At 36.1% G+C, this 23204-nt stretch overlaps 1 protein-coding gene across 2 annotated transcripts in view; it reads right to left on the reverse strand.

Annotated features, from left to right (window-relative positions):
- Positions 1 to 23204, reverse strand: part of TBC1D8B (TBC1 domain family member 8B) — a 65044-nt gene extending 41840 nt beyond the window's left edge. For both annotated transcript variants that reach the window (XM_010346386.3, XM_074392316.1), the window contains exons 1-7: positions 22920 to 23204; positions 9551 to 9661; positions 7384 to 7502; positions 6188 to 6413; positions 4114 to 4354; positions 1346 to 1553; positions 545 to 712 (exon numbers count right to left, since the gene is read on the reverse strand). In XM_010346386.3, the coding sequence (XP_010344688.1) occupies positions 545 to 712; positions 1346 to 1553; positions 4114 to 4354; positions 6188 to 6413; positions 7384 to 7502; positions 9551 to 9661; positions 22920 to 23049 (1203 nt within the window). In that variant the 5' untranslated portion in view covers positions 23050 to 23204. The remainder of the gene's footprint in view (positions 1 to 544; positions 713 to 1345; positions 1554 to 4113; positions 4355 to 6187; positions 6414 to 7383; positions 7503 to 9550; positions 9662 to 22919) is intronic.

A 23204-nucleotide genomic window follows, 5' to 3' on the forward strand; every position in this document is an offset into this window, starting at 1 on the left:
TGTTTGAATTCAACCTCTGCATTTCCATGAGAGACATATTAAACATCAAAACCCTCCTTGTTCTCTCTAACATTTTACTGGCATACAGATATACCACTATTTTGCTTTTGGCCAGATTATATAAATAAGGCTGACCTATAATATATTAAATAAAAGATATTCAGATGAGTTTAAAATTGCTATCTCTTTGCAACAGTAAGTGGAGTCCTTTTTCGAGGCCTCATTAAATTCTCAAATAAATTTGGACTTGTTAAAAGCCAAACTATCTGAAAGTATAAGTTATATGGCATACCACAAATATAGTAAAATAAAGATCAAATTACAATAATTTGGTAAAGTATGAGCTCCTAAAAATGAGTAAAGTCCTTAATTCTCACTTCTGCTTTAGGATGTGAGTTAGACAATACAATTTCTTAGATTCTATCTTTAAAAAAAAAAAAAACTGGGTATAAATAGGAAAGGTACTATGAATTCCTCCTGAAGAATAACATGCTAAACACGAACCTTTTTTTCAAAATGATTTGATTGCTGCATAATTAATTACCTCTGGGCTTATATCATGATATTGAGTTGAAGCTGCCCCACATCTGAGTCTGAGTTTTGCCACCAGTTGCTCAAAATCTTTAACTTCATGGAAGCGAAAAGCTGTTTTTCCTTTGATGCTAATGATGACAGATTTGCTGGAATCATTTGTCTTATCTATAGCTAAAACCTAGAGGGTGAAAAACATAGAGATGAATTAAATTTTCCTGTGTTGTTGACACCTTCAAGTAAAATGTGTTTGGCTTACACTTTTGTGGTCAAACATTTTGGTCTATAGTATGACTTATTAAGAAGTAGACTTTGTGTATGAGTTGCACCAATCATACAAGTAACCTCAGTGCATGTTATTTCACTTCTCAAGAAAAAGGTCTAGCTAACATCTATCCTTTAAAAATGTAAAAATTCAGTATCAAATATCAGCAATTTACTTCTAACTTACATAAACGGTATTAATGCTATTTTTTCTAACCAGTACACCAAAAGTGATAGTTTAAGTTTGGATATTGATGTCATAAAGTTTTAAATGATCAGGCTCCATTTTGCATTAAACTAAACCTTTATCTAGTTTTTAAATTTTAAAGTTTTAACATTTTCACTTTCAGTAACAGTTCTAAGACTTTACTAAAAGGAACTGAGAATATCTCAGAAGGTTGTACTCTCATCCTGAAGAATAATTATTTTAAATTACTAAAAGGATATTGCATCTTGAGGTTTTAATAATTTATAGGATTAAAGGACATTTTACTCTGTGAATGATAACAGTTTCAAACTAAAAACTGATATGTAACCAAATTTACATTACCTCTCGTAGTGGAATGATTACACTACAGTGATTGCCATCTTGGCTAGCAAAGCAGATATAATTTTCTGAGATGCACATTTTCCCATGAGTATTGAAGTGGCTGAATGGTACCCATAAGAAACATTCATGTACTTCTTTCAAACTCTCTCCTTTGGGCAGCCTAAAAAAGGCATTAAATTGCTCACTGTGGGCTCGATTTTCCAGACCTCTGTAGGAAAGAAAAAATGGGATGAGGCACAAATGAATTCTTAGAAGTGAATTCTAAGGTATACATATGCCTATATTGACTAATCTAAATATACTGTAAAGCACACAGATTAAACACTAAAAATGGTATATTTTTCAATAAATCCTAAAATAGAAAAAAATACATGGATTCCTTGCAAACTCATTTTGTTTATTTTCTTCTAATTTAGTTTTATTAGTAGATTAAAATGTACAAAAGTTAGAGATCATGTAAGTCTTCAAACTATCCCTAAGGGGTGATCTGCAAGAAGACTATTATATTGTCACATAGGCATAATACGTGACTGAGGTTAAAACCAATCCTGGAAGACAACAATGTTCATATCTGGTTACCAGAAAATCAAGAGAGTTACCCAGTTCAAGTAAAATACAATAATGAAAATTTGTGGCATAAACATTTAGAGGGAAAGAGTAGTCCATAAAAGACAGTATTAAAAATTAAGTGAAGTAAAAATTTAAATGAATGTTTTAAACAATCCAAAATAGAAGCATGATAAAGTAACACTGTTTATACTATGTTGGGCACAGGATAGGTGTCAATAAATACAGGGGACTTATTAACTGATAGACAAATGTGGACTTTGTGTAAAAAGCAATTGCTTTTAAATGGTATAATTTTTCTAGGGACATTAAGCAATTGCATTAAGCAGCAATACCATCTAGTATAGTAAGTAAATCATGCAAGTTCTAACTCAAACCCAACAAAGCTAAAACTAAATTAATATTTCCTGCATATACTATTTAAATATGTGGTAGTTCATCATGTCTTTCAAAATACTTCTGATAAACATGGACAGAAAACGAAAACCATGTTAATTTTTACCTCAGTTAAATAGTAATTTTTTTAACCTGGGAAAGCTGATAAAACAAATAAATTGTAATTTGGTGGGTTCACTATTATTTAAATAAAATAAGGTCCATTTATGTGAATGGAAAGATGTCCATAATATAAGAAGAGAAAAATAGCAGATTGCAGAACACTGTGTGATGTTCAGACCTATTTTGCAAATACTTTTAAATTCATGCATTAAAAAGCCTAGAAGGATATACACTAAACTTAACTATCATTACTATGTTTCTGTATTGTTTAAACTATAAAAGAAATACATATTTGTAAAAACAATAAGCAGACCAATAAAGATATTCCATTTTATAAAAAAAGCAATTTGGAGACTAAGTCCCAGTAAATTAGCGTTTTATTTTTTTAACCTACTAGAAAAAATGATGTAGATATATATGATTTTCAATGGGTTCCCCTAAAAATGCACACAGACAAAAATGGATTCACTACATCTTAATTAAATACAGATTTGGTGATGGGTAACTCATTGATAGATAGCCTTTTAGTCTATATTTTAAGGGAAATAAAATGGCAAAACAGTTTATGTTTATGGTTGCCAATCAAGGAATGAAATACAAAATAAATGCCTAGCTATAATATACAAACAGGATTCTAAGTCCTTATAGAATTCTATTTATAAATCATGCATACCGAGACCTAATTTTGGTAATGAAGTGTAAAAAAATTATCTTGCTGATTTAACTTCCAGAAAAGCAAGGAGGCTCAAAAACAAATCTTTATGTACGTGAATTTTAGGAATAGTTCAGGAACAGGCAAGAGGAACAACTGTACACAGTCAGGGCTGTGTAGTGATCATATAACCTTCTAGATCACTTGTTTTGGTTTATCTATAGGACTTCAGCTTAGGTTCCTCTTACACTTTCCCATATACTCTATACTTTCATCCTCTTTGCCAGAATCTGCTTTCACTAGCTATTTCTGGATCCTCTCCTCTCCTTTTCCCCTTTGGCATGCTCATTTTAGTCAACTGTTCAGAATGTTTAGCAGGATAAAAGATATCTGGTCAGTTTCAACACACCAAATATAATGGCAAACAGCTATCAGACAAGTACTTCTGAAGGAGGCACTAATAATGATTAATATTTACCTCATATTTTATATTTTACAAAGCGGTTTCACACATATTGTGCTCATTCCCCATAACTGTCCTTTGAGGTAGAAATGACAGATGAGGAAACTGAGGTCCTGAGAGATTATGACTTGTCTAAGAGTTGTTCTACTTTCGTTCTAAAGTCCACGCTTCACTGACTCCACAAACTTGCCTCTTCATTTAAAAAAAAGTTTTCTATAAGTAACACAGTATGCTTAACCATTTCATACCCAAACTGTCTAGACTATTCATAGAGAAATTTAGAGTTAGACTAACCACACACAAAAATCTCTGCATTTCTAAAAGCATTCTAGGACAAGTCCTATCTGAATCTAAAAAAATTAATAATTTTCAAACCTAACTTCTATTATTTCTTACAAATTTCATGGAGAGAAGGGTACTATTTATGCAATGCATTTGAACAGACTCATAAAACACACACACATAAATATGATCAACTCCAAAAAAACCTATCATATAACATAGAAGAGTTAACTTTTAATGCTAAGCAATACTATCATTCTTATGGTCAAACAATACTTTGAAAAGTAAAAATTAAGCTTTGAATACCTTTTGGTGATTTGTAGAGGGTTATAAAGGACTGGGTCATTATCAAATGTTTCCTTATCAAAAAGTCTTCTAATGGCATAGTTTGCCAGCTGTTCCATAAGAAGGTATGTTTGGTTAATATGCAAAAACATTGAAAAGTAGTGACTCTCTCTTTGGGAACACACATGAATACTCTCTGTCAGTATGACATTTGAAGTCTTTTCAAGTTTTGAGACTTCATCCCAGGAGATAATGAGTTTTACTGCAAATAAGAGGTATAAGCAGGTATGATTAAATTCTCATACTGATTTACGTTCATTAATCAGGTATTTTGAAACAATACTTAACCCCTCGAAAAATACTATAAACAGCTAAAATAGTTTATAGAGTTCAAGATTAGTTAAAATTTTGAAGCATCAACATGAACATGCAAGAATTGGTGATTGCAGGAAGAGATGTAATTTTAAATAATTTCTTTTGAGATACAGTCTCACTCTGCTGCTCAGACTGGAGTGAGGTGATGTGATCATGGCTTACTGCAGCCTTGACCTCCCAGGCTCCAGTGATCCTTGCATCCCAAGTAGTCCCCTCAAGTAGCTGTGACTACAGGCATGTACACCATGCCCAGCTAATTTAAAAATTGTTTTGTAGAGACAGAGTCTCACTATATTGCCCAGGCTGGTCTTGATCTCCTGGGTTCAAGTGATCCTCCTGCCTTGGCCTCCCAAAGTGCTAGAATTATAGTCCTGAGCCACTGTGCCCAATTTAATTTTAAGTAAGACAGTGTGGTGATTCCTCAAGGATCTAGAACCAGAAATACCATTTGACCCTGCAATCCCGTTACTGGGTATATACCCAAAGGATTATAAATCGATCTGTTATAAAGACACATGCACACATATGTTCATTGCGGCACTGTTTACAACAGCAAAGACTTGGAACCAACCCAAATGCCCATCAAAGATAGACTGGATAAAGAAAATGTGGCATATATATATACCATGGAATACTATGCAGCCATCAAAACGATGAGTTCATGTCCTTTGCAGGGACATGGATGAATCTGGAAACCAACATTCTCAGCAAAACGACACAAGAACAGAAAACCAAACACCACATGTTTTCACTCATAAGTAGATGTTGAACAATGAGAACACATGGACATAGGGAGGGGAACATCACACACTGGGGTGTGGTGGGGTTGGGGGGCCAGGGAAGGGATAGCAGGGAGTGGGGAGATTGGGGAGGGATAACACTAGGAGAAATATCTAATGTAGGTGACAGGGGGATGGAGGCAGCAAACCACCATGGCAAGTGTATACCTATATAACAATTCTGCAAGATTTGCACATGTACCACAGAACTTAAAGTAAAATTTAAAAAAAGAAAAAATTATATATGTGTGTGTGTGTGTGTGTGTGTGTGTGTGTGTGTGTGTGTGTATTCCAAAAGGGAAGAATAAATAGAAAGCCTTTCTTTAAAAGTTTCCACATATACATTAAAATACACAAAATCTCCCAATTCTAACTTTACAATTCTAAGTTGTAACATAACCAGGAACGTATGACTAGCTACTAATAAAAATAATAATTAAAAAATGATTCTAATTTGGTATTTAAATCTATTTCTTTATATAATTACATAATTCTATAACTACCAATGTAAAAGCTGTTTGTATGCATGCTATCAATAGTACTGTTAGATTCTTCTTTGTGGCTACAAAGTGAGATGTGGGCCATTAAGTACTATGGCCACTATATTTAAATTGTATGTTTAAAACAGATTAAAGCACAAACTACAGCAAGTAGATAGTTTATAACAAGGAATTGAAAATAGTTATATGCCAGATCATCGTCATCATTTAATACTGACTCACTTCCCACAATATGCAAGGCATTCTATATACACTTCTAGTGGTTTTATGTTAAGCAACCAGTCTTAAAAGGATTATATCCCTAGATGAAATAAACTTTTTATTGTACAGTTTAATTACCTTTAATATCAATCCTATTATTTTATTTATAACCTAATACCATTAGAGTTGATAGGTCATACAGCAAGTTCAAGGCTATGGTAAGCAATAGAAACCACTTACTTTCTGATCCCAACAAAAAAGAATAGAAGCTCAGAAAGTTGGTGCTAAGGTAAAGCCAACCCTGACAAGGAACCCGTCCTTTCCAATAACTGCATGAATAATAGGTCACTAACTTCTCCTGCTCTGGTAAACCAAAACATTTTTCAAATTTCAAAAGGGCTTCTCGAAATTTCTCAGGATCATCTTCTTTTGCAAAACAATGTTTTCCCTCTTCAGCAATTAATCCCTAAAGGAGAAAAAATTTTTTCTGAAAATTCATCATCATCTACCAACAAAAATATATTTCATACATTCAAATGGTTGAATACAACTGTACAGTCAGCCCTCCATATCCATGGGTTCCTTATCCGTGGAGTCAACCAACCAGGGATTGAAAATATTTGGGAAAAAAATTCTACAAAGTTCCAAAAAGCAAAACTTGAATTTGCCATGCATTGAGTACTATGCAGAGTCCACTCAAATGTAGTGATGCATATGTATTATATTAGGAATGACTAATCTAGAGATGACTTTAGGTATATAGGCAAATGTACATAGGTTATATGCAAATACTATGCCATTTTACATTAAGAGACTTTAACATCTGTGAATTTTGGTATCTACAGTGGGGGCCAGAACCAATCCCCATGGATACCTAGGGACGACTGTATATATCTATACAGGTACATATATGATATGTGTGTACATACATAATTCTCTTAGGACAAAGGCAAGTAGATTTTCTTCAGTTTTGTACTTTGGTTTTCCCTAATGCCTCACAAGGAGCTACTATAAATACAGGTGCTAAATATCTTTCTTTGACTAAACAAAGGGTTTACTCAACTCAAAACTCAAGAGATATTGAAATGAAAATGTCCCTAAGAGCACTCACAAGGGCACCAAAGACAATGAAAGGGGAAAAAGGTAAATCCAGCTCATGTGAAAATATATAAAATTCTGTAAATAAGATGTCAGTAGCTGGTACCTAAAGAATAACCAGTATGTGTTAAGAGAATATTTCAATATCTATCAATCTCCTCCTGTGCTAAAGACTTTACAGTTTTCTTTGGCACATTGATTCTGAAATTCATATGTGTGTTTCTACCAATCCTGAAAGGTGCCAGTGAAGCAATAACCTTCCATGCAAACTTTGATCTTCATATATGAGGGTCACAGACTTTGGTATTCCATCTACAAGATATATCCATGCCACTTACTCTTATTTTTCCTTGTACAAAATTAGTAATATCTTCATTTGAATCAAATACAGATAAGGTCTTCATGATATTTTGTTCCAACCAATCCCAATGCTTGGTTATTTCTTCTCTGTTGGCTCCTGATTAATAACACAAGAAAATAAAACACTCAAGGAAAACCCCACAACACAACTGCTCTTGTTACTTAAAAGCTTAGTTTAAAAAGAAATAAAAATTTCACTTTAAAAAATGATGGCCATAAAAAAATAAAAGGATTACATTTATTCTCTACTTTTTCCCTATATGTGGGCATGAACAGTATTTCTCATTATAAATAGAAATAAAAAAACATTTAATGAAAGCTGAGTAAAGTAAATTCAGCTCATGAGAAAATATATAAAATTCCGAAAATAAGATGCTAGTAACTAGTGGCTAAAGAATAACCAGCATCTTTTAAGAGAATATGTAGAGTACCAGAAAATACATAATGCATAATTCAATCCTTGGTCTCTAAATAATGCAATTAGTACCGTGTCTACAATATGTGTGGCTGAAAACAGCATGTATGTAACAATCCTACACATGCTAAGTAAATGTAGGTTTCAACTGTGGCCACTCTACTTGTTTCAGAAGCCATGAAACCTTTGTTCAGAGTCACCATTCATCAAAAATACCTAATAAACTTACAGAAATTTCATAAAGGAGGTTAGAAATTCTGTAGCAAGGTTAAACCCATGTGACCTGCTGAATCAGTGTTAGGAGGCTTGCTGAGGGTGAGATGAAATATTATTGGCCCTAGTTGCTTTGGCTTGAAGAATATTTCAGTATCTATCAATATCCCCCCATCACTCACATATCTTTGAAGTCTTTTCAGCATTGTGGATTATATAAATTTCAAGAGAAATATGCTGACTTTTTAGTATATTTTTAAATATATGGAAACTGGCATATTAAAAATTTTGTTGACATTGCAAATGGCCTATTTCCTACAATCCAATTAGAATTTTATTCATGTTACTAAGTCACCATACCAAGAATAATAACTTTAATGATCCACAAATAAAAGCCATGGGGAAATGTTAAGGCCTTAAGTTTGATTCTTTTGGTATAAGGGAGCTTCATTAGTAGGTAACTACTACATTTCTGCATCAGGTTAATTTGGGGAAATAGGTTATATAATCATCTTTTTAAAAAATAATTTTTACTAACAGAATTCTCGTGAGGTCAGTAGGTATAATGTCATCGCCATTTAGGGTAAATGACATTTAATTTAAGAGAGCCAGGAGAAAAGACTCACTGGCAACTCTAAAAGAAATTTAGGGAGAAATATAAAAAGCAAGCCACACATCCTAAAAAATTACATGCTGTATGTTCACACGTATGAATGTTCCAGAAACTCATGTACTTTTGTTCTTTTTTTTTAAAGTATAATATATTTACTTAAGAACAGAGTGGGAAAAGACAGAAAGGCAGTTTTTCAATACCAAAAGGCTAGAAATCTGGGATTCTAATTTAGACCAACATTATAATGGCATCACAAAAGGAAGTAAGAAACTGTCAATGCAGATTTTTAAAAATTCATTTTGACTTGCTTTATTAGGAAGAATTATTCTAATTCCTTTTCTACACATAATATATAAGTGGAAGCATCTGAACCACCCTGGCATGAATAAATATATAGCATTAACTGTAAGACATTCCTTCATATTTCAAGGATATGATGCTTTTTCTGAGAAGGTGGGTGTGTGAATAAAAAAGGTTTAGTTTTCCAGGCTTATACCGCCTTAGGGGACAACCTTTATGTTTTGTGCTCACGGATAACTTCAGATTCTTCTCATTTGAGTTATTAGAAATGAAACAATTTATTTCATAGGGAATTACCCATCTTCCCAGTAGTTAGATAAAGCAGAAGTTAAAGAAAGGAGTCATATAGTAGCAACAGTGAGCAAAATCTGTTCAGAATCAGCCCTGCTAGACCACATGCTTCAGGTCCCTCACACCAATGGATTTAAAAAAAAAATCTAATAACCCAGATCCTTTAAAAATAAAAATAGGTCTTGATATTCTCTCAAAGTCAAGTTGCACATGTAACTTGTTTTTAAATCTCAAAAGAACTACAGAGCATAAATATACTTAGCTTTTTAGTACCCTTATTTAATTTTAATTATGTTTTAAAAATCATACTCACCACATGCAATTGACAAGTAAACTTGAGAATCTGGGGTCTGGTGTAGGATGCGAAATGGGGCTACTTTAGCAGTAGAGTCTAAGACTGAATCAAGAGTCCCAACAAGAAGCCCTGTTGTAATAGAAAGGTTGTTGAAATAAGGACTCTACAAGAGATAAATCAAATCACTTCATAAAACAAACTAATAAATTTATTTTAAAATGTTCTAGCCCAAAGAGTCCTTACGGAGATTTTTCTTAAAGAAAAAAAAATGTATTTGGGATGAAGAGATTACAGTATGCCAATGTGAGTAGTATCTGAGAAAATTATCTTTTCAATAAGAGTTAAATCAGCTTCAATTGTCCAAGTCTCAAAATACATCTGCAGAACTTATATATCTCGTTCATAAGGTTGTATATATAGTAGATAAGAATGTAGGATCTAGTGCTATAGACTACTAGGTTTAAATTCTCGCTCTGTCACTTGCTTGTGTCAACTTGAGCAAGTTAAAGTACTTAGCCTTTCTGTATCCTCATTTGCAAAATAAGGTTAAAACAGAGCCTAATATAAAGGGCTGTTACAAAGAATAAATGAGTTGTTACATTTAACACACTTAGAACAATGGTTAGCTATAACACCCAATATTAGTTAATAATATTATAATTTAAGAAAATCTTAGATATTTAAACAAGATAAAACCTTGATTAAATAAAATGCTCCTGTAGAGGGATTTTCAACAATTCTTATTTCCTCAATTAGGAATTCAAGGCTCTTGATCAATTAGTTTCAGTTTAATCATCTAATTATATTTCCTACTATTTCCTAGAACAAAGCTCACTGTTTTCTTAAACAATCAGCTAATTTTTCTCATAGGGTCTTTGCTAAGCAATTATCATTTTACCTAGAAATGCTAATGAAAAAAAGAAATGCTAATGAAAGTTTTCTAGCCCAATCCAGCTAATCTGAATTCTACATTTTCTTCAAGATCCGCTTTCCCTATGAAATCCCCACTGGCAATTGCAAGCAATAATACTTTCCCTTTTCTCTGAATATTCATAGCTGTTAATGTCTATACAGGTTGAGTATCACTTATATGAAATGCTTGGTACCAGAAGTGTTTCGGATTTCAGATTTTTTCAGGTTTTGAATTAAGTGCATATGCATACTGAGATATCTTGGGGATGGGACACTGGAATTATATGCATGGAAGGAGTAAATTAGAAGAGTAGGAGATAAGACAAAGACATAAAGAGCTGAAAGGAAAGGGTAGGAGAGTAGATATAGAAATTGATAAAAAGTAAAAACCAGGGTCACAAATGCAGCATAGTGTCAATTAGCAATTTGTCAGAGGATTTTGATAGTGAGGGCAAAGTTCAAGAAAGATTTTGGCAATGGCAATATGTGCAGATTACAGAGGTAAGAAGTTATCTGATATGAATAAAAAGTTAGGATATGAATTGAAGTTTTTAAAAAATAGAAATGAAAAACCTGACAAATATTATGAAAGAGGATGTACTGGGGAAAAGAGAATGGGAATGAGGACAAGAGAAACAGGAAATAATTTTACTTCACCTAATGAGGGAATTACTGATGGGTTTGGAGATAAAAGGAAAAATAATTCTATCACTTTCTGAAATAGTGACTATGAGAATGTTTTCAATTTGAAGACAGGAATGTGGAAATACTCAAAAAAAAAAAAAAAAGATAAAAGAGTAGTAGCAACAGACAACCAAAAGAGCTAACTATCTCTCTCAGAATTAAGTACATAAATGTGTGTGAATATAAATAAACATAATAACTTGTCAAATTTGTTAAAATAAAGGAATTATAATTTCAAACAAAGGCATTCTATTGAACACAGGACAGCTTTAGCAGGCAGTAGATAAAGATAAAAGATAACTATCTTTTTGAAGATATTGTTTAAAGATTAACAATGGCTATGTGGATGTGAGAGGAGTAGTCAAAATCACTGACAAGAAAGGTCACTTCTGGCAGCAGAAATGTTCACAAGATTATAAGTGCCTTGCAATATGTAGAAAGGAAATTGCTCAGTTTTTGTAAGTGTGAAATCAGGCAATTAGTATAAAGCTATGCAACAAATAATTTGGAAGCTTGTGGTAAACTACATTTGTAGTCACTTGGGGAACTCTTCCAGCTCATTAAGCTGTAATCATCAACTAGTTCCTGCAAGTCATTCAGAAATTAATATGTACCAATTTCTGGGTTCTAAATACTCCCTCCTGGAGTATTTTAAAGTAATTCTAGACATTGTAACATTTCCTCCATAAATAATCCAGTATCTTTTAGTTTATTTTAAAAGGTCCTCAGAGACCAGGCTTGGTGGCTGATGCCTTGTAATCCCAGCACTTTGGGAGGCCAAGGTGGGTGGATCACCTGAGGCCAGGAGTTCAAGATCAGCCTGACCAATATGGTGAAGCCCTGTCTTTACTAAAACTACAAAAATTAGCCAGACGTGGTGACATACAGGATTAGGTCCCTATAATCCTGGCTATGCAGGAGGCTCAAGTAGGCTTGAACTGGGGGGCGGAGGTTGCAGTGAGCTGAGATCATGCCACTGTACTCCTGCCTGGGCAACAGAGCGAGACTCAGTCTCAAAAACAAAATAAAAATAAAACGTCTTCAGTTGAATCTAACACGCAGCCAGTATTGAGAATACTGATCTATGGTATTAATTGTCCTTTCCAATTTTTAGACAGCTGCAAATTTGATAAACATTTCTTTTTTGTATTAGGTCAATGGTAATGATAAATAGGGAGGGCAATGGGCTGAGTGCTAGAGGAAAGACCATTAAAACAGCCACAGCTTGAAAATAGTACTCATTATCAATGTGCTAGTTTAGTACACAAACTAAAGTGTCCTTTAGTTTGACAAATGGCTCTTTCTGTTTGTAAACTGGATTGAGGGCACTGTGTAAGGGCACACTGCTCTAGCTGCAGAAGAGTCATGTAATGAATTTTCAAACCAGATTTATTTCCATTCTAAGTATAATTACAAACAAGATTTATTTCCATTCTAAGTAAAATGTTCAATTATAAATTTTGTCCATGGCAATGATTGCTGGAACCTTCCAGCAGATTCTGTATCTTGTCATGAGTTGTCATGCATACAAAGTCAAACAAGTACACCTTTACTGAACTTTTTATAATCTCAGCTTCATTAAATGTTAATGAACAAACTAATTAGTAAACTGCCATTACACTTACCGAAATTCATTCAAATAAGAGAAAGTAGTGTGCTTAATAAAGGCTGTGGATTTTCCTGATTCTATTAGTTTGCTACCAGATCTAAGTCCTTAAAATGAGACTAAGAATGCTTATTTTGGAATAATTCAATAGCCACAGCTGGCATTTTGAAAGCTGCCAACTTTATACGAAGAGCTTTGGAAAACAGTTAATAAAAATAAATCTTTTTTTGTACTGTTTTCCCTCTCCTTGTATTCTTTTAAAGATACTTACTTGAAAACTAGATATATATAAGCACTCATTTCCTTCCCTAACTGAAATCATTTTTCCATTAAAGGATTTAGAATTTTTTAGGGATATCACAAACAATAGATTACAATGTCTTGTGGGAAAAAAATAGATGAATTACTAATCAAACCCAGATATATTTCTAAATATTGAAACATAGGAAAACATGAGAATTGGTACTATATTTACAGCCACTTCTTACTCTTCAAGACTTATGCACCAATGGACAAAAAGAGTAACCCTCAGAAAAACAAAGACATTGCAACATCTGAATTTCTAAGTAGAAAATAGTAAGCAAGTATGACAGCAAATGAATAAACTCGTATACCGTGTAGCACTTTTAAACATTATTTAGGAGAACTAAACCAAGCACATCATTTTGGTTAGTTTAAAACAAGAGGGCAACTACTATTATAATAATAGTCAGAAAATGTGTTTACACCTTGTTTTATTTATTTAATTATTTATTTAGAGGCTAGATCTCACTCTGTCGTCCTGCTTGAAGTGTAGTGGCGCAATCTCAGCTCACTGCAGTTTGCACATCCCTGGCTCAAACAATCTCCCACCCACCCCAGCCTTCTGTGTAGCTGAGACTACAGGCCCACACCACCACATCTGGCTAATTTTGTTTATTTTTTTTGTAGACACAACGTCTCACTATGTGGTCAAGGCTGGTTTCCAACTCCTGGGCTCAAGCAATTCCCCTGCCTTGGCCTCCCAAAGTGCTGAGATTACAGGCATGGGTCACTGTGCCCGGCCCTATACCTTATTTTCAAACTTCACTTTTTTATAGTGTAGTAAGGGAAGGGAAAAGGGGCAAATCACACTGTGTATTCCTCTCTCTCCCTGGAACATTTTGTTCTCTGAAATCAAGTAAAAAATTACCTTTAAAGGTCTCTTTGCATAAGAAAGGGCAGCCTTGGAGATTTTGAGAAATAAAGCATGGCCAATGTCATCATTTTTCAGTCTTTTTTTTTTTTTTTTTTCATTAGAATGAAATCTACTTGATAGCAAATATTAGTTTTTTGCTTAGGTATGCAGTCAATAATCTTTCCACTGCTACGAAAAAAAAAGGGGAGGTAACACTAATCATCCCTCATTTTCAAAATCTCCTACAATGTTGCCCTTTCTCATTCAGAGATCTTTAAAGGTAATTTGCTACTTGATTTCACAGGGACCAAGATGTTCCAGGGAGGGAGGGGAGCACACAATGTGATCTGCCCTCTCTAGGGGTTGCCCTATGTGATTTTCTTTTCAATATGCCAAAATGTTCATTTATTTGGCTTATAATTTGAAACACTTCTAGTGGATATCTAATAGATTACTGACAATTTGCCTAATTTTATCATACTTAATTGTTCTGGCTCACAGCAGGATGGAATATCTTGAGGAATTTTTGTTATACATAGGCTGTTTTATGTCCACTGTAAGAGCAGTGGACACAAAAAACAAAGGTTTAATTCTTATGTCCCTTTAATTCTCTATCTCTGGTTTTCCTCTGGTATAGATTAAGGCATGGCTTTTCCTAGTCGCTAAGTGAATCATATATTGAGTCTCATATTTTCAACTCCATGTAAATGAATCTAGAATATTTACTGTGTTCCCAACAGCTGTTTTTTTTTGCTCTTGCACTATCACATTATTCCTCCCACTTAGAATGCCGCCCCCTCTCCCCGCCGCCACTTCTACCAAACCACCTCCCAGATATTGTTAGTGCTCATAGATGGATGATTTAATTCAAAACAACCCAAACTGGTTTTTGGCAAGATACTTCACAGATGACATGCTGAAACTTTGCCACCAGTACACCACCTATTATTAATCACTGCTTATAGAAAATCTTTGTGTCTTTAGCAGGATTTTGGATAAGCATACTTTACAAGGCACCTGGTCTTGGAAAACTGCTTTGGGGGTTTCCCTGCATTATGGAGATTTACAAGCCAACAGAACAAGGCTGCTATTATTATTGACTATACTAGCAATTGTATTTGTTTGCTTACTTATCAACTGTCTGACCCATCACATTATAAACTCTGTAAAGGTTGGAACTATTCTTGTCTTTTTTTTTTTTTTTTTTTTTTTTTTTTTTTGAGATGAGTCTCACTCTTGTCACCCAGGCTGGAGTGCAGCGGTGTGACGTCGGCTCACTACAACCTCCACCTCATGGGTTCAAGCAATTCTCCTGCCTCAGCCTTTTGAGTAGCTGGGATTACAGGTGCATGCCAAGACACCCAGCTAAGTTTTGTATTTTTAGTAAAGATGGGGTTTCACCATGTTGGCCAGGCTGGTCTCAAACCCCTGACCTCAGGTGATCTGCCTGCCTTGGCCTCCCAAAGTGCTGGGATTACAGATGTGAGCCACCACACCTGGCTGGAACTATTCCTGTCTTATTCACCACTGTATACTCAACACCCAGGACAAGGGCCAGCTACCACCCTATTTCTCTGCTTCCCTTCACAGAAAAACTCCTAGAAAATATTTTATGTATTCACTCTGTTCCCAAGTATCTGTTTGGTTCATATACTCTAATACTATAAGTCTCTGCTCATAGCTCACCCTAAGAGGCCTTCCCAGATCAATTTCTCTAATATACCGACTCCCTCCCCTCCCCTCTCTATCATGATACCTTACTTTATTTTTCTTCATATTGCTTATCACCACCAGTCATATCATATATTATTTGTTTATTTGCCTCCCCCAACTGGAGTATTAGCTTCATGAGAGTAGGAACTTTGTTTTTTTCATTGCTTAATCTCTAGCACTTAAAACAGTGCATGGTTTTTAAAAGGTACTCACTAAATATCTGTTGAATGAAAGTATTGCATACCATTACATTTAGGATTTACTCTTAACTTTTGTGCTGAGATAGCAGTAGCAAAAGGTGGAAAACTGGGCAAACATTCTAACATAAAGCAACATAAAATCTGTCATAGCTCTACAGCAATGTGGCAAACATTATGCCTTTTATTTTTTAAAATATTTTTGAATCTCACTCTGTTGTGCAGGCTGGCCTTGAACTCCTGGGCTCAAGTGATCCTCCCACTCCAGCTTCCTAAGTAGCTGGAACTACAGGTGTGCACCACCATACCTGGCTGCTTTTTATTTTTATTTTTAGCTTACCTTATAGCCATAAGCCTTCCACAATTGTTCACAAACAGCACAAGTTTTCACCATTTGAATAATTATTTCTTTTCAAGTACTGTTTTGAAAACTACTACTAAGGTAATCAAAGTTATTTATACTCTTTATCACCACTCAGTAAGATAAGTGATGCTGCTATCTGTGGAAGTACTGTTTGAACACTTCTAGGTTTTGGGTGATGACAGATCAAAAGGAAATTATGCCATGATAAGTTATTCTAATTCTTGTGCATTACTCTGATTATGAAACATAAATGCATAATCACTATAATACTCAAATTTTTCAATTATTAACTATCAGTGTTTTGCTTTTGTAGTGATATCATTGCATATCAGATATAATCTATGTTAGCACTCCAAATCAATTTCTATATACGACATGGGGAAAGCAATTACTAGGGAAAATGGCATAAATATATAGCCCCCTTTGGTCTTCAGGCCCAGAAAATGGCATTTTAACGTCTTTCTCCTTCATTGATAGAAAAATGTCAAGTACTTGTATAGTTGCTCACAAGTTTCAAAACTCATTTGACCTACATAAAAATGCTGTGAGGGCCGGGCGCGGTGGCTCAAGCCTGTAATCCCAGCACTTTGGGAGGCCGAGGCGGGTGGATCACGAGGTCGAGAGATCGAGCCCATCCTGGTCAACATGGTGAAACCCCGTCTCTACTAAAAATACAAAAAATTAGCTGGGCATGGTGGCGCGTGCCTGTAATCCCAGCTACTCAGGAGGCTGAGGCAGGAGAATTGCCTGAACCCAGGAGGCGAAGGTTGCGGTGAGCCGAGATCGCGCCATTGCACTCCAGCCTGGGTAACAAGAGCGAAACTCCATCTCAAAAAAAAAAAAAAAAAAAAAAAAAAAAAAAAAAAAATGCTGTGAGGTAGAGAAGACAACATTTATCCCCATTTTATGGATGAGGAAACTAAGCCTTTATAAAATAATTATAGCTGAATAGAGACATAAAACTATCAAAAAATCAAGGAAGATAAAAGAAGCAGGTTTAATGGGCAAGTGGAATCACTGAACTTGGTGGTAAATTCAAATATTTGTGAATGTTGGCTTGTAGTTGGTTTATTTATTGATTACTATTATTATTTGAGATGGAGTTTCCCTGTGTTATCCAGGCTGGAGTGCAGCGGCATGATCTCGACTCAGTGCAGCCTCCACCTCTTGGCTTCAAGTGATTCTCCTGCCTCAGTCTCGCCAGTACCTGAGACTACAGGCACCCACCACCATGCTGGGCTAATTTTTGTATTTTTAGTAGAGATGGGGTTTCAACATGCTGGCCAGGCTGGTCTCAAACTCCTGACCTCAAGTGATCTGCCCACCTTGGCCTCCCAAAGTGCTGGGATTACAGGTGTGAGTCACTGTGATCAGCCTGGTTTGTTTGTTTATTTATTTATCCCATAGAGCAATACCTAGGGAGGACAAATCACACTGTATTCCTCTTCCCAATCACACTGTATTCTTTTCCCTCCCTGGAACATTTTGTTCTCTGAAATAAAGTAAAAAAATTACCTTTAAAGATCTCTTTGAATAAGAAAGGGCAACTTTGTAGGAGTTTTGAGAAATAAAGGATGGTCAATGTCATGCCTTTTCAGTCTTTTTTTTTTTTTTTTTTTTTTTTTTCATTAGAATGAAATCTACTTGATAGCAAATATTAGTTTTCCACTTAGGTATACAGTCAATAATCTTTCCACCATTAAAAAAAAAAAGTGGGCAGTAACACTGATCATCCTTCATTACTCAAAACCTCCTACAAAGTTGTTCTTTCTCATTCAGAGATCTTTAAAAGTAATTTTTAACTTGATTTCACAGAGACCAAGATGTTCCAGAGAGGGAAGGGAGCACATAGTGTGATCTGCCCTCTCTAGGGGTTGCCCTATGGGATTTTCTTTTTTATAAGCCAAAATGTTAACTTATTAAGTGTGTGTATGTGTGTGTGTATGGGGGGGGTAGATCTTTCCTTACCTAAAATGAAACGCCATGCTTACCATTTGGTCACCCTCATCTCAGTAGAGAGTTACTTAGAAGGCCAAAATTTTTTATCAGATGCCTCCTTTGTAAGCATGAAATGCAGGGATATTTTGCTAATAAATATCTCATGTGAACATTTTCAGAGTTGAACACCTTGAGTCTGGGGTGGAGAAATAGGAGAGAGAAGCTTTATATTTTCAAGGGATGGTCATTAAGAGGTTTTTAAAAGGCTACCTATTGTTTATTATGTATGTGTTTATGACAAATTGTTTACACAGTGATTTGCAGAGTCCATATAAATATTATAAAATAAAAAGCTTATTTCAAACATTATCATATTTTAGTTTTTACAGATGATTTGATTTCAAAGTAATGGTACCAAGATGAAAAAGGAACTAAGAAACAGAATATCTAAAAATCCTCCATTTTAATACGTTTTATTTCCTAGCTTTGTTCTATATCACACAAAAAAGATCTACTGAGGGAGCGTATCAATCTAACACCCAAGAACCTGCTTACACTATTCAGATATGAAAAATTCAAAAGTAAAATACTCTAAAAACTACATAAATGAAGGCTTCCTGATTGGCAGATCTTCCTAAATCCCATATTCTAGAGTATTAAGTAGAATGTAGCCCCATAGCTGAGGCGTCCCCAAACTTTTTACACAGGGGGCCAGTTCACTGTCCCTCAGACCGTTGGAGGGCCGCCACATACTGTGCTCCTCTCACTGACCACCAATGAAAGAGGTGCCCCTTCCTGAAGGGCGGAGGGGCCCGGATAAATGGCCTCAGGGGGCCGCATGCGGCCCGCGGGCCCATAGCTCCATTCATGTAGTAGTTCCCATCTTCCAAGCAAAGCAAACTGATTTGTGCTTAACAAGACAAATATGCATAAATTAGTTTTAACTCTATAAAACCAGGTGCTAAATGTAGGTGCCATAGAAAAGTCATTATTAGCTAGGAGAAGCAAGGGATGACATAAGGGAGACTATAAAATCCAGAAGGGTGAATTATTCTCTAAATGAAGGAAAATCACTTTACCTATAAAACAGCCTCTGTATAACAAAAATTTCCACAAGATAGTCCATCCTGCTGTGAGCCAGAAAAATTAAGTAAGATAAAGTTTGGCAAATGGTCACTAATTTATCAGATATCCACTAGATTTGTTTCAAAAATTTAGAATGGGTACCTCAGAATTCTAACTTCCAAACATCTCTTGTTTTAATAATCCTAGGGTTCTCTGTGGCTGCTATTCCATTACTAGAAAAAAAATGGAGTTAATTAACTTTATCAAGTCCACACTTAAAGTCATTACATTGCTGGTGATTACCACCAATTATCACATGGCAAATAAATGAAATCTTAAGGTATAACCATAACATTTCTAGATGATCATTATCATTTCTTCAGTAAACAAAATGCATAAACTAATCTTTTAAAGGGATAGCACATAACACTGGATTTTAGCAAATAAAATGGACAAAGGCAAGCTTATGCTGGCATACAGTCAAGCTCCTGTGAGAGCTAATCCAAATGTGGATTTGTGGTAAAGCACAGCAAAGCTTTTGGCTTTATGATTTTAAGTAAGAATATAGTAATTGAGCAGCTAGGACAATCAGCACACACTTTCGCTCTGGACCAAAAAGAATCAAGCAAACCCTATACACACCTCTTTGCTCCTTTCTGATCCATTTTGTTTTAATTTACATGGAATTACAGTGGTAGCTCTCAAGCAGTAATTTCAAGCATTTTGTCAATACCACAGGTAAAATAATCATGGAATGATATACACTGACCACTAAATGAACTGGGATATCACTAGTCGCAACATGTATGTGTGGTAGAAATCTTAGTTTATTTTTTCAGACAAATTCCTCTTATTCTAGAGATATGGGAACTAGTAAGTGGAGTGGGTAGGATAGAGGTAAACTAGTGCAGTTTGTCCATGCTTTAAGAAGAAAGCATATCAGGCTGGATAAGGTGGCTAATGCCTGTAATTCCAATCCCAGCCCTTTGGGAGATGAAGGTGGGAGGATCTTAAGGCCAGGAGTTCAAGACCATGCTTGGGCAACACAGCCTGTGTCTCAAAATAAATAAATATAAATAAATAAATAAATAAATAAATAAATAAGTAAGCCAGGCTTAGTGGCTTGTACCTGAAGTCCTAGCTACTCTGGAGGCTGAGGTGGGAAGATCACTTGAGCCCAGGAGTTCCAGGCTACTGTGATGTCTAATCACATCACTATTGCTGCCTTCCAGCCTGGGCAACAGAGAGACCCTGTCTCAAAAAAAAAAAAAAAAAAGGGCGGGGGTGGCGGTGGCTCAGGCCTGTAATCCCAGCACTTTGGGAGGCTGAGGCGGGTGGAACATGAGGTCAAGAGATCGAGACCATCCTGGCCAACATGGTGAAACCCCATCTCTACTAAATATACAAAAACAATTAGCTGGGCGTGGTGGCGTGTGCCTGCAATCCCAGCTACCTGGGAGGCTGAGGCAGGAGAATTGCTTGAACCCGGGAGGCAGAGGTTGCAGTGAGCTGAGATCGCACCACTGCACTCCAGCCTGGCGTCTGGCGACAGAGTAAGAATCTGTCTCAAAAAAAAAAAAAAAAAAAAAAAAAAAAAAAAAAAAAAAAAAAAAGAAAGAAAGAAATAAGAAAAGGATGTCAAGTGAAAAATTAAACACAGAAAACAAGGAGTGATTGTTTAAAGGAAACTTGCAACAAGTTAAGAACCATGTAATACTACATTATGGTAATTTGATTTTCAAGAATTTGATTTGCCTACTTATTTTAAAGGAACACAGTTTTATTATGAGGAACCAAAATAAATTATAAGACTATTCCTGAGGCTGTAACACAGGACTATAAAATCTATTTTATTTTATTTTTTGAGACAGAGTCTCGTTCTGTTTCCCAGGCTGGAGTGCAGTAGGCTTGACCTCCCAGGCTCAAGCCATCTTTCCACTTCAGTCTCTTGAGTAGCTGGGGCTACATGGCTGACTAATTTTTGTATTTTTTGTAGAGATAGGGTTTCACCATGTTGTCCAGGCTGGTCTTGAACTCCTGGTCTCAAGTGATCCACCTGTCTCAGCCTACCAAAGTGCTGGAATTACAGGCCTAAACCACCGTGCCTGGCCTGAAATCTATTTCAAATATATCCTGACCTATTCTGAATGGACTCAAGTGGATAATTTATGTCACTGGGTAATTACGAACATTGATTCTAAAATTTGGATCTAGAAAATATCTGCATTTATTAAATGGAAAGACTCTTCTGCAAAATAGCATTTGTAATTTTAAAAAATTAGAAAATGATAAAATGTCAAATTTAACAGGACAATTTTTGTTGCCATATTTTCAAAAGGGCCTTTTTAGAAACTGGATAAGATTGATAGGTCTAGCAAAAATTTTAAAAATGTCCTGTAGAACCTCAGAATTCTCTGTACCCTGGGAGTATCTTGAAAATGAAATAACAGCATGCATTTATCACCATCTTAATGACATACATTGATTTGGCACTATTATCTTTCGTTTTATCCTCTGAACTCTGTGAGGTAGGCACCATTTTCCAAGAGAGAAAAAGCAAGGTCATCTCCTCCATCAATTATAATTTCACTAGTTTACTGGTTGGTCTTCTTTTCCCCTTAGCCCATCCCTCCCTTCTTTTCCAGATTATAAGCACTGCAAAGCCAAGGAACTGAATCTTGTGAACCTTGTGGCACACAGTAGGTACTTAAGGTTGAATAAATGAAAGAATTTGAGGAATGTCATCCAACAAGTAAGAGAGTAGGATGGGGCTAAAATGCTGGTTTTCGGGACTCTTCCCTCTTTCCATTACATCACGCTGTCTGGTACACCACTTCAAGGTTACAATACCAAATTAGAAATTGATTAGAAAAAGAGCTCTTGTTTTCCCAACGTCCAACACTTTAAATGTCCCTACCCAAGATGAGTGGTCTCAAAATAACGTTCTTTGGAACTTTTAAACACTTGGCCAAAAACCAGTTTTTATGAATTGGGGACAGGGTGGGTTAGACAGGAAGAGTTAAACTCTTATCATCTGGCTTACAATCACAGCTTTGAATGAAGGGGCAGCACCAGTCACTCAAGAGATTAATTTATTACGACGTTGTTAACACCCTTTGAGAGGAGAGCCCAAAGATTGCAAACTTGGAGACAAAGTCCAAGATGCTAAACTGGGAGAGATCAGCAATTCTGAGCCTACCCCTCCATTTTCCCTGACTTCAGTTCTCCCTCCTCCCTAATCTCTCTTTTGAAGTCTATTTCTCAGGATGTGATTGGGGCATCTCCCTTTCTCTTCACCATCCCCTCATCCCCACTCCACCCCATCCTCCACACACTCAAACTTCCCAGGGTGCTGATGATCGGTATGGGTTTTGTGAAGAAAGTTAAGTTCACCACTTCGAACTGGCCCCCTGTCACCAGCCTAAATGCGACCTGTCTAGGTCTAACACTCGTCATCACTCCCCATCCCCCCATGGGAAGCGACAAGGCAGGTACGCGTTTCTTCCTTGGCCTCAGAGAGAACAGCACTCCTCCATTCCCCTTGTCCCAACTAAAGAGCAACTCGTAGTCCAGTGAGACATTCTCAGGACTTGGAGATATTGGCGGAAAAGTGGTGTTGGGAGAAGAAACCCAGTCCCTCCGCCCACGGTTTAGGATCGGGAAACGGGTAGCGACGAGTAACTGTTCTCCTCACCACCTTTTAAGTAACAGCGGACACAGCCCAGAGGCAGGTAGGGGTGGCCACAGCTTACCTGTGAGCCCCCCTCCGCCTTCCTCCCCGTAGCCCCGACGCCGCTGCAGCACGAAGTAGTCGTTGGACCTTTCCATCAGCCACAGCTTCAGCGCATTTTTCAGAAGCACTTCCTCAGGCTTCAGCCACATTGCGAACTTTGTGCCCCCCGGGGGGAGCGACCTAGATGCCGTCCTCACCTCACCCTCAACCCGTCTCTTCCTCTCTACTTCTCCTCCCACCAAATCTTCCTCAGGCGACAGCAGCTCAGGTTCAGGTTTTCCACACTTCCCCCAACCCTCCCTTC

This window comes from Saimiri boliviensis, chromosome X (assembly GCF_048565385.1).
Source record: "Saimiri boliviensis isolate mSaiBol1 chromosome X, mSaiBol1.pri, whole genome shotgun sequence".
NCBI lineage: Eukaryota > Metazoa > Chordata > Mammalia > Primates > Cebidae > Saimiri > Saimiri boliviensis.